General features: G+C 35.6%; 1 protein-coding gene and 1 pseudogene across 1 annotated transcript; one reads left to right on the top strand and one right to left on the bottom strand.

Annotated features, from left to right (window-relative positions):
• Window positions 1-1,574: 1,574 nt before the first annotated feature.
• LOC130744749 (bZIP transcription factor 12-like) lies at window positions 1,575-4,607 on the bottom strand (annotated as a pseudogene).
• On the top strand, window positions 4,282-7,422 carry LOC130742677 (uncharacterized). Its single transcript, XM_057594779.1, has 4 exons — window positions 4,282-5,253; window positions 5,845-5,995; window positions 6,200-6,820; window positions 6,928-7,422. Exons 2-4 carry the CDS (start codon window positions 5,993-5,995, stop codon window positions 6,988-6,990), a joined length of 687 nt encoding a protein of 228 aa, XP_057450762.1. The 5' UTR covers window positions 4,282-5,253; window positions 5,845-5,992; the 3' UTR covers window positions 6,991-7,422.
• The last annotated feature ends 2,972 nt before the right edge of the window (window positions 7,423-10,394 follow it).

The raw sequence follows: 10,394 nt of genomic DNA, 5'->3' as shown, positions 1-10,394 counted from the left end.
ATTCACTTATCCAAAACGTTAAAACTTGGGCCTTACAGAGCAGATAAGATGCAGTCCCTCATACTCAACATTATACCACACCCCTCTTAATCCCACCATACCAATTACAGGTTGGTCCAAATCAATCTCAACACAAATCCTGATGAATTTACCTCTTTGCAGATCCAGTGTTGTTGTCCACTTTAACTATATACACATGTTAATGTGTATATAATTTAAAAGAAGAATTTAAAAGTATTTTTAAAAATAATAAATGTTCTCCCTGACCCAATACCTGACTCTGGTCCTGGATTAGCGCTAGAGTTTAGATATTTCCCCTAACCTTGTTCTTCTTATAGGTCATTTCCTTGTCTATTTGGTTATCAGGGTTTTCATTTATGTGCTTTATTTTTTATTAAACATAGTAATAATGGGCCTAAGTACTCTTGAAGGTTACATACGATTATTTATCATCTGGAGTTGTTTCCCTTGAATACTTAGACTCCCATCATTTACTTATTGGCTTCTAGGGTTGGGGCATCTTGAAGGATGGCCTTGGGAGGTGCGATGGGCTTGATCCTCTCTCTCAAACGGGTTATCACTTGGTGAACTCAAGAAAGACACAACCCTCAAGCATGTGTGTTTGATGGGGATTTAAGATAAGTTCTTCTTCTTGACCGGGTTATCACTAGGTGAGAATTCAAGAGGGAGATAGCCCTCCAAACCCTTAAGCATATGTTCTTGATGAGCTTTAAGATAAGTTCTTGATCAAGTTATAATTGGGTGATAATTCAGGTGGGACATGATCCTCCAAGCACTTAAGCATGTGTGCTCGATAGGGTTTTTAGGATAAATTCTTCTTGACCGAGTTTTCACTTAGTGATAACTCAGAAGGGCCACAACCCTCCAAACCCTTAAGAGTCAAGATGTCTTGATGGGCTTTAAGATAAGTTCTTCTTTTGACCCATTTATCACTGGGTTATAACTCTGGAGGGACAGTAAAAATGTGCACAATTTATTTATATAGATTTATAATTTTAACCAAAAAAAATGTCGGTTATGTTTTTAAAAATATACTAAGAAACTTAAAATTGACACACAAAAAAGGTCTTAACAATAAATAATGGACTATTGAATGAGTGGAATTTAAAGATCACAAGTCATGTAGCTTTTGAAATTGGTAAAACATGTGATAGACATGTGACATGAGTGATCCTCCAATCTTTTTTCAGCTCATATGAAAAATGTAATAGATCTTATTCATTCCTCTCACACCTTCTGTATCCCATCCACAAAATCAATAAGCATGGCAACCAAATTGCATAAATTAACATGACACATCTTATTTCGACTATCGAAAGGCCTATCTGGGCAAATTCCACCCAGAACCATGGATCTTGGGTCAATTGTATATGTTCAGGCTGAATCAAATTACTTGAATTATTTGGCTGATGCTTTTTCCCTCTATACAATGTAACTCCAAGAACCAGAATTATGTGTAACATGAAACTATTTATCCTCTTTTTCATATTCCCCCCTTATATCTACACCAAGCCACAAAACCTGATCTGTTGGTAACAAAAAGATCATAACGTTTAAACTGAATTTGATCTCTGGAGTTTCCGTTTTGGTTTCGGTTTCTCCACAATTGGAATGAGGCACTCTCTGAGCTGCAGGAAAAAAAAAATTGAAGGATGAATAATAGATGAAGCAATAGCATGTTCTGAATAAACTAAAAGCCAGTGCACATGACCCTTGCCACCCTTGTTATTAGTTACTTCTTGAAGTTGTATCTTCATATAATTGTTACTCTGCAGTTTAGAGAAGTCAAATCCTTTTTTCCCCTTAGATGTTCCTGTACCAAATGAATGGGAAAGATGAAATCCCTAACAAGCCCATCTTCATGGAGTAGGTTATCTAGTGCATGTCAAGAAATCATTCTACAATTGATTCTGAAGCCAGTATCAGTTCTGAGAAGAAGCTTTTGTCAGAAGCTTCTAAGATTCAGAATTGATTTTGAGAAAAGAGAAGCTGATCCAAAGATGCTATTAATCAGATATGATCTCCAATGAGAATGTTTCATCGATGGAGATAATAAAGAACGCAGTTGTCAGTTGTCACACTTAATACTGACCTACAACATGAGAAGAAATATGGGGGACCCTTTTCCCAAGGATAAAGAAATGCTACTACTGATTTCCCAATTCAACCAGAACTACACAATTTAGGCTCTGAAGTGATACAAACATGACAACCCGCCAAAGTTCCAAAGCAATTCCCAAGGATATCATAAACTGCAGGACCAACTAAATTGGCATGTAAAAATGTATTGAAGAATTAGAAGTCTTGTCATGGTGAGCTTGCATAATTCAAAAAGAATGATAGTCAAGAACAATCTTAGATTGCATAATTATATGCTTTTGTATTGAAGAATAGAAGCCAGGGTCATTAGTAAGGTGGTTTAGTTCAAAAGGACAATTAGGTTCACGCAACAAGGAAGATTGACTTCAGAGGCAATTCATCGCTCACGAGTTTATACAGTGATAGACTGATAAACACAATAAGCATAGAAACTAAATCAAATGAGATGACAAGGAGGAAAAACAGAAAGTTGCCAGTGTAGTAGAGTATATATCACCCATCACAGAACTTTTTTTTGACCTTTTGGACACTGCACATATCTCACCAGTTTGAATTCCTCCATATTCCATTTTTTTCTAGATATTGGGAAAAAGGACACTGGTAAAATAATGTTTGACTTATTTCCCACACATACGGATAGTTAAGACTTGAGTAGTATCTTTCTCCTTTGGCATTGCCAATGCAAGGTTTGGATCTACTCATTTTTACTTAGAATAATTATGAAACCCAAAAGCTACCCACATAAGCTTTTCCTCATAATTGATTTTAACTTTAAAATCAATTGTTGAAGAATTTGCAAGCATGCACGGTGTGCACCTAACTACTAGTTTGGAACGCTATAACTCAGTAAGAAATCATGATGAGTATGGTTCCCCCACCAAAAAAAAAGAAGTCAAACTTGAAAATTTACTTTAGTTCTGTCAAGTTTATTGATTTCTTGATGGGAACACTACTTTCCAAGGCTTGCCAATAAATCACCCTCACTTGCACTATGAGTGATATCATTTACAACTCTAGCCATATTATTGTAACATAACATTACCAGTCCATCAGTGTTTGATATTTTGACCACATCATTTAGTTAGAATTTCCTACGTTTTTCATTTTCAATCTCAAGACAAAGATATTATGTACCATTGAATCAATTAGTTACTAAAAGAGAACATACATGGAATTTGGCTTTATTAATTAAGATATCTTTTTAAATGAAAATTTTGAAGTATATCAGATCAAATACACAATAATATGTAAAATAACTTATCAGAAGTCAGCAGATATACATACCTGCTTGAGCCTCTGCTTGTTCCTCTCCGCCTGCATTCAAGACCCAATATTTCAAAAACTAACAAATCAGATTCTAAGCACGCACAACATGTTAAAACATTTAAAGCATGTTTGGATCAGTTTCTCTTTCATCAAACTTAATTCTTGACACTCAGAAGCTACTCATACAAGTTACTTCCCCCCAGATTGATTGTGTCTTTAGAATCCATTTTTGAAATATTTCCAGACACACACTTAAAGAAGAACCAACAAGAGGAGAAAAAAAAAGTTATAACAAAAGATGTTAAGTGCGACAAAACTATATTAACCCACCAAAGGATGTTTTAAACCTTGATCAATCAAAAAGACCAGCAAGGAGACAACTTCATAGAAAGGTCTAATCATGCAATGTGTGTATTCGAAGAATGTACATTCAGTTCAGTTTCTCTCCTATAAGTGTTTGAACTTGATCATATAAGCCATCTCAATAGAATGCAAACCACACAACAACACATCAACACCAGTGAAAGCAAAATGATAACCACTGTAATCACACCTCTTCTTCCATTAATCGCGCATTCTCCTCCTCGAGTTGCTGAAGGATAGCCTCAAGCTCAGTAGTGTAAGCCTGTAAAGAACACCAAATAAATCAGCTTTCAGAATCAAACCCAAAAAAGTATTAAAAAATACAAACAAACAATTAATAAATAATATAAGAAACTATTTGAGGCCCCCCAGAAATAAAAATCCCAACTTTAATTCAGTTCCTTCCACTAACAACGAAACCACTGAGATTCCAATCATTAAAAAACAAACCCACATGAAAAAATTCAAACTTTAATCATTTGAACAGACAAAGATTAAAAAAGGAACCTGTTTTCGTTCCCTGGACCTAGCTGCAGACTCTCTGTTCTTGATCATTCTCCTCTGCTTCTGAAGAGTAGCCTTATCAACAGGCTCCTCAATAGCCCTTCTCTTCCCTTTAGCCACCGAGGCTGAAACCCCATTCGTGAGAGAAGAGCAAGCGTCGGAAGCGGAAGGAGGAGGAGGAGGAGGAAGAAGCCCTGGAACATCTCCCACCAGACATCGTCGAGGTTGGTGGGGGGTTTGATGTCCTTGGAGGGAGTGTAGATGGAGGAGGGTGGGTTAGGGATCAGAGGAGAAAGCGAAGAGGAATCGCGTGGCAGATCCGGATTCGACGAGAAAAGCTTCGACGACGCCATGCAGAGTTTGAAGGCGCGCGCGCTTTTTGTTAGTTAGTTTGGAGTTTGGATTATCCTTATTCTTCTTATTCTTCTGCAGAGCAGGTTCCTCATGAAATGCCTCACTCAGAGAACCAAGCAACTGAATCCAAATTCACACTTTGAATAACACTGCACAAGTACTTTGCTTTGTTTGCCTATTACTACTTGAGTTTATGATTTTCAAGAACCAGATGGACATAAACATGTTCATTGTTTTTTCAGTCCCGATATATACACACCTTGTACAGTAAACCTCTCCATTTCCACCTTGTACACGTAAGCATCTGTTGATCATTTTCCATGTCCGCTTACAGGTTGGATGAGAGAGGTAAAATCAAGTTGGATGAGAGAGATTGGAAAATTGAAAGGGGGCAAACGAAATTTTGAGTCTAAAATTAGACAGCAGCCTCTCTCTCATCTTCACCTTTAGGGTTTTCTTGCTCAGCCACCGTCTCCCCCACCATTTTGCTCAGTCACCGTCGCCCCCAATAAAGCAAGTCCCCTCCGCTGGGATCGCTCTTCCACGTTGTCGCTGGGTTCGGTCCTCCCTCGTCCCCACCGCGGCTCGCCCTCACTCTCTCTTTCCCTAGTTCAGAACCACCCTTTCTCCCCCTTGAGAAACAAGGTATGCTTGTGCTTGTTATTGTAACTATTTCCAATCAAAATCAACGTCTGGGTCCTGATTATTTTCCCCCAAATGCATGTATTTGTTGAAAATTTTGATTTTGGTGGATTGATATGGGTTTAGAGAACCTCCCCTGAATAATTTTGATATGGGTTTAGAGAACTTTAGAGAACCTCCCCTGAATAATTTTTCTGTTGTATTGATTTAGTTTCATTTGGGTGCTGTAAATTTTTCTTTTTATTTCTTCTGGGTATTTTTCTCTGCTGTTTTTTTTTTTGTACCCATGGATTGGATCATTCCTCATTACTTTCTGGATCAATAAGTTTGTGTGCATGGTATCCATGCACATCTATCACATGTTATGTGTCCATTAAGAGGCACTGATTTTGATTCCGCTTGTACAATGCTCCTAGTATTTTCTTCAGAAACCATGTTTGGCACATGTGCTTTATGAGGTTCCTTATGGTGAAGTGAATTGTAAAGTTGATTCTTTGGTTTTTTATTTTGTCATTTGTAGGAAGAGTACGAATGTATTCTGCTTTTGAATATATTGTCCAGCTGTGAACAAAATCTCTGGTTTTTCTGCAACAGGGATCCTCATAGTCAAAGGAAGATGTCGATACTTGCTTTTCTTTGCCATTTAAACTTGTAGAAGGTTGGGTCATACAAGCCTCAATTTGCTGCTGCTCCTCCTCCCACACCAAGCCCAGCTGCAGCCACTCACCCTTTTCTGCAAAATATGGTGAGTTTTGCTTTTGATTGGGTTTTCTCTACCATCCCGCTTCAATTAATTTCTGTTTTGTCCTCATTCAACATTGCTTTGTGTTTCCGTGGAGTTTGTTAGTTTTTAAAATAAGTCTGGTGGTACTTTCTTGTTTTGCTTAAAAGTACACTTATATTTCGCAAAACATGTAACACCAAAATTGAACATGCATTTTTTTTTCAGGTACGTTTTAGGCACACTTGTAAGACAAAGTGGCTTGTTAAGGTGAATAAGCATCTAACAGATGCCCAAAGGTCTCGAATTCGGAGAACCCCGTTTCACTCATTAATGGAAATGCCTGAAAAATTACGTACCAATTGCATATTGTTGTCTAACTTAGCGAGTCGGTGGGTGGAGAACCGTTTCGGTTTTAAGATACAAGATAATGTAGTGCCTTTTACTCCACTAGATGTATGTTTGTCACTAGGATTGCGTGTAGTTGGACTAAATGTGAATTACAATGGGGATGAAGATGTTGAATGTCATACCAAAGGTTTATTTAAGGGGGAAGAAATAATAGTTAAGACAATAGTTAAGCAACTAAGGAGGCATAAAAGTGATGACAAGGTTGATGACTTTTGTAGGCTATATATCCTTCTTGGGTTTGCAACGTTTTATTTCCCGCAGAGTTCAACTAGATGTTTGTTGCGAATGTTAGATAATCTAAATTCATTGCAAGAATATAGTTGGGGTGTTGTTGTTTATGATACCTTGGTTCTAAGCTTGAGTTGTTGTGCAAAATGCTTGAATAAGTCAAAGAATAAATCAGTTGTGAGGATAACCGGTTGTGCAGCCATAATACAGGTACTTTGTAGTATGTTTATTATTATTGCTAAAATTTGCTATGATTGTTTAAAATATTTTATTTGCATTTCTTCATTTAACTAAATGATTTTCTGGTGCTGATTTAGATTTGGGCTTTGGAGCACATGTTCTTGCGTGGAAGACCTATATGTACTGGGAAAAGATCATGATGAATGCCACATTGAGGAACAAAATCTGCAAGTAAGATCCAACATATACACGCGTCTTAAGGATGAACCAAGAAAGCGCATTGAAAGTGCAGTAACTAGATCACCTTGGACTACATATCAGAGGAGACACAACAAGGGCAAGGAGGTTAAAGCTGGAAACTTGTAACAGTTTTTGTTATGTTCTTTTTTGAAGAGAATGGGTCATGTTTTAAGTAGAAAATCTTTGTTAATTAATGGGGTAGCTTTGATGTACTATGTAGATGCACCATCTATGGTGGTTTTGTTATGTCCATTGATAATATGAGTCCTAAACTCCTAATCCTATTCATGTGTTTTAGACATATATTTATAGCCTTTATTAAGAGCAACTACCCGCAAAGTCAAACATTACTACCCAAGTATATGTAATTACAATAATGTGATACCTTGTTATGTGCCACTGAGATTATAGGCTCTTAATCTACTTCAAAGTTAAAAACATCGTTATCTATCATAATTTATTTATATCTGATTTGGTAACCAATTGTACAAAGATATACCCATGTTTGGAATCTAAACTACCCATCCACTTGCAGTCAATTTCAGATTAATCTTATCCACTTAGTTGACTCAAATACCAATTTGTGGGACAACTATATTTCATTAGACAATGTTTAACAATGGTTTCAAAATATTCATCCCAGTTTTGGACCAAAAACTATTGGAAGTGGCCTTATTTGAAAGCAACAAACCACGAAGTTAGACTATACTACCCAAGTATATGTAATAGCTATAATTTGATACTTTGTTATGTGCCTATGAGATTACGGGCTCTTAATCTACTTCAAAATTAAAAACATCGTTATCTTTCATAATTTATTTATATCTGATTTGGTAACCAATTGTACAAAGATATACACATGTTTTGAACCTGAACTACCCATCCATTTACAGTCAATTTCAGATTAACCTTATCCACTTAGTTGACTCAAATACCAATTTGTCGGACAATTATATTTCATTAGACAAAGTTTAACAATGGTTTCAAAATATTCATCTCAGTTTTGGACCAAAAACTATTGGAAGTGACCTTATTTGAAAGCAACTAACCACGAAGTTAGATTATACTACCCAAATATATGTAATAACTATAATTTGATACTTTGTTATGTGCCTTTGAGATTAAAGGTTCTTAATCAACATCAAAATTAAAAACATGGTTATCTCTAAAATTGATTTATATCTCATATGGTGACCAATCATACACATATATACCTATCTTTTATACAGCAACTACCCATGCAGTTATAGTCAATTCAGATTAACCTTATCAACTTAATTGACTCAAATACCAATTTGAGGGACAACTAAATGTTAATGAGACAAAGTTTAAGAATGGTCTCAAAATATTGATCCAAGTTTAGGACCAAAGACTTCTAAATATAGCCGTATTTGAAAGCAACTACCCACGAAGTTATACGATACTACCCAAGTATGTGTAATTGTTATAATGTTATGTTCCACTGAGATTAAAGGATCTTAATCTACTTCAAAATTAAAACATGTTATCTTTCTTGATTTATTTAGATCTGATATTGAAAACAATTGTACAAAGATATACCCATGTTTTGAACCTGAACTACCCATCCATTTACAGTCCATTTCGGATTAACCTTACCCACTTAGTTAACTCAAATACCAATTTGTGGGACAACTATATTTCATTGGTCAAAGTTTAACAATGGTTTCAAAATATTCATCCAAGTTTTGGACCAAAGCCTATTGAAAGTAGCCGTATTTGAAAACAACTACCCTCGAAGTTATACGATACTACCCAAGTATATGTAATAACTATAATTTGATACTTTTGTTATGTGCCTCTGAGATTAAAGGTTCTTAATCTACATAAAAATAAAAAAACATGGTTATCTCTCAAATTGATTTATATATGACATGGTGACCAATCATACACATATATACCTATCTTTTATACAGCAACTACCCATGCAGTTATAGTCAATTCAGATTATACTTAGCCCCTTAATTGACTCAAATACCAATTTGTGGGACAACTAAATGTTAATTAGACAAACTTTAACAATGGTCTCAAAATATTCATCCAAGTTTAGGACCAAAGACTGCTGAAAATAGCCGTATTTGAAAGCAACTACCCACGAAGTTAGACGATACTACCCAAGTATATGTAACAACTATAATTTCATCATGTTATGTGCACAATGAGTACCCAAATCTATCAACTGACACCAAAATCTGAAAATGAATATATATATATATGGGCATCAAGCCTCAACATTTGATTTCATTGTCATGTACAAAGTGGTCAAACTGTTAGTCCTTGAATATAACCCTATACGTTTGTAGTTAATACAAAACATTGTCATTTCCCTTGCCAAGAAATTTCTATATATATTATACCTTACACATGAAATATACAAAAAAAACACTGATGGTTATGTGGAACTTAAAGATCACACATTCTTTATATTGCTGTACATTCTTCAGTCTTTGATTCTACTGGTTAGCTTGCCAAAAAAGATATTATATAAATACCATAACTTATGCTGCCAACCTGCACTTGAGACATCAAATAAATAATAAATATTACACCACATATATTTTATGTCAATGTACTATTAAATGAGGATTTTCCACCCAACTTACATGTTATGCGTTATAACTCGCACTAACAACAATATACCAGATATACTTATTTCTTCCTCTAGGTACAAGCACCATTTGAACGGGGTAGCCTCAATTCGTTGACTTATCAATTGGGTCAAACGCTTATCTGCTTTCGGGTCTCTCAACTGGTTATTGGCTCTTAATATGTAGCGGGTTCCACACTTATTCCTTAGGCGTACCTAAAATGACCAACATCAACAATTTAAAAAACAGAACAACATTAGTGACATTAGATATCAAAACGTCCACCATGATTTCATACCTTATGCTCGCCTTGTGACTTGGAACGCTTCATGATAACAACACACTAAGGTCAAAGCTCTCACTTGAGGGGTTGGAAGGGAATACTAATTCAATGTGCAACCTATAAAATCATAACATGATTATGTGTAAAATACAAATACAATGTGTATTCACATAATGCCATAAAAAGTTTGGTCCTTTATCCTAACTCCAAATTATCACATTATAGTTATTACATATACTTGGGTAGTAATGTCCGACTTTGCAGGTAGTTGCTTTTAAGTAAGGCTATTTTTAATAGACTTTGGACCTAAACTTAGATGAATATTTTGAGACCATTCTTAAACTTTGTCTAATTAAAATTTGGTTGTCCCACAAATTGGTATTTGAGTCAATTAAGTGGATAAGGTTGATCTGAATTGAGTGTAAATGGATGGGTAGTTCATGTTTAAAACATGGGCATGTCTGTAAACATCTGG

Source organism: Lotus japonicus, chromosome 3, assembly GCF_012489685.1.
Source record: "Lotus japonicus ecotype B-129 chromosome 3, LjGifu_v1.2".
Lineage (NCBI taxonomy): Eukaryota > Viridiplantae > Streptophyta > Magnoliopsida > Fabales > Fabaceae > Lotus > Lotus japonicus.
This window is presented reverse-complemented; position numbering and strand designations above follow the sequence as displayed.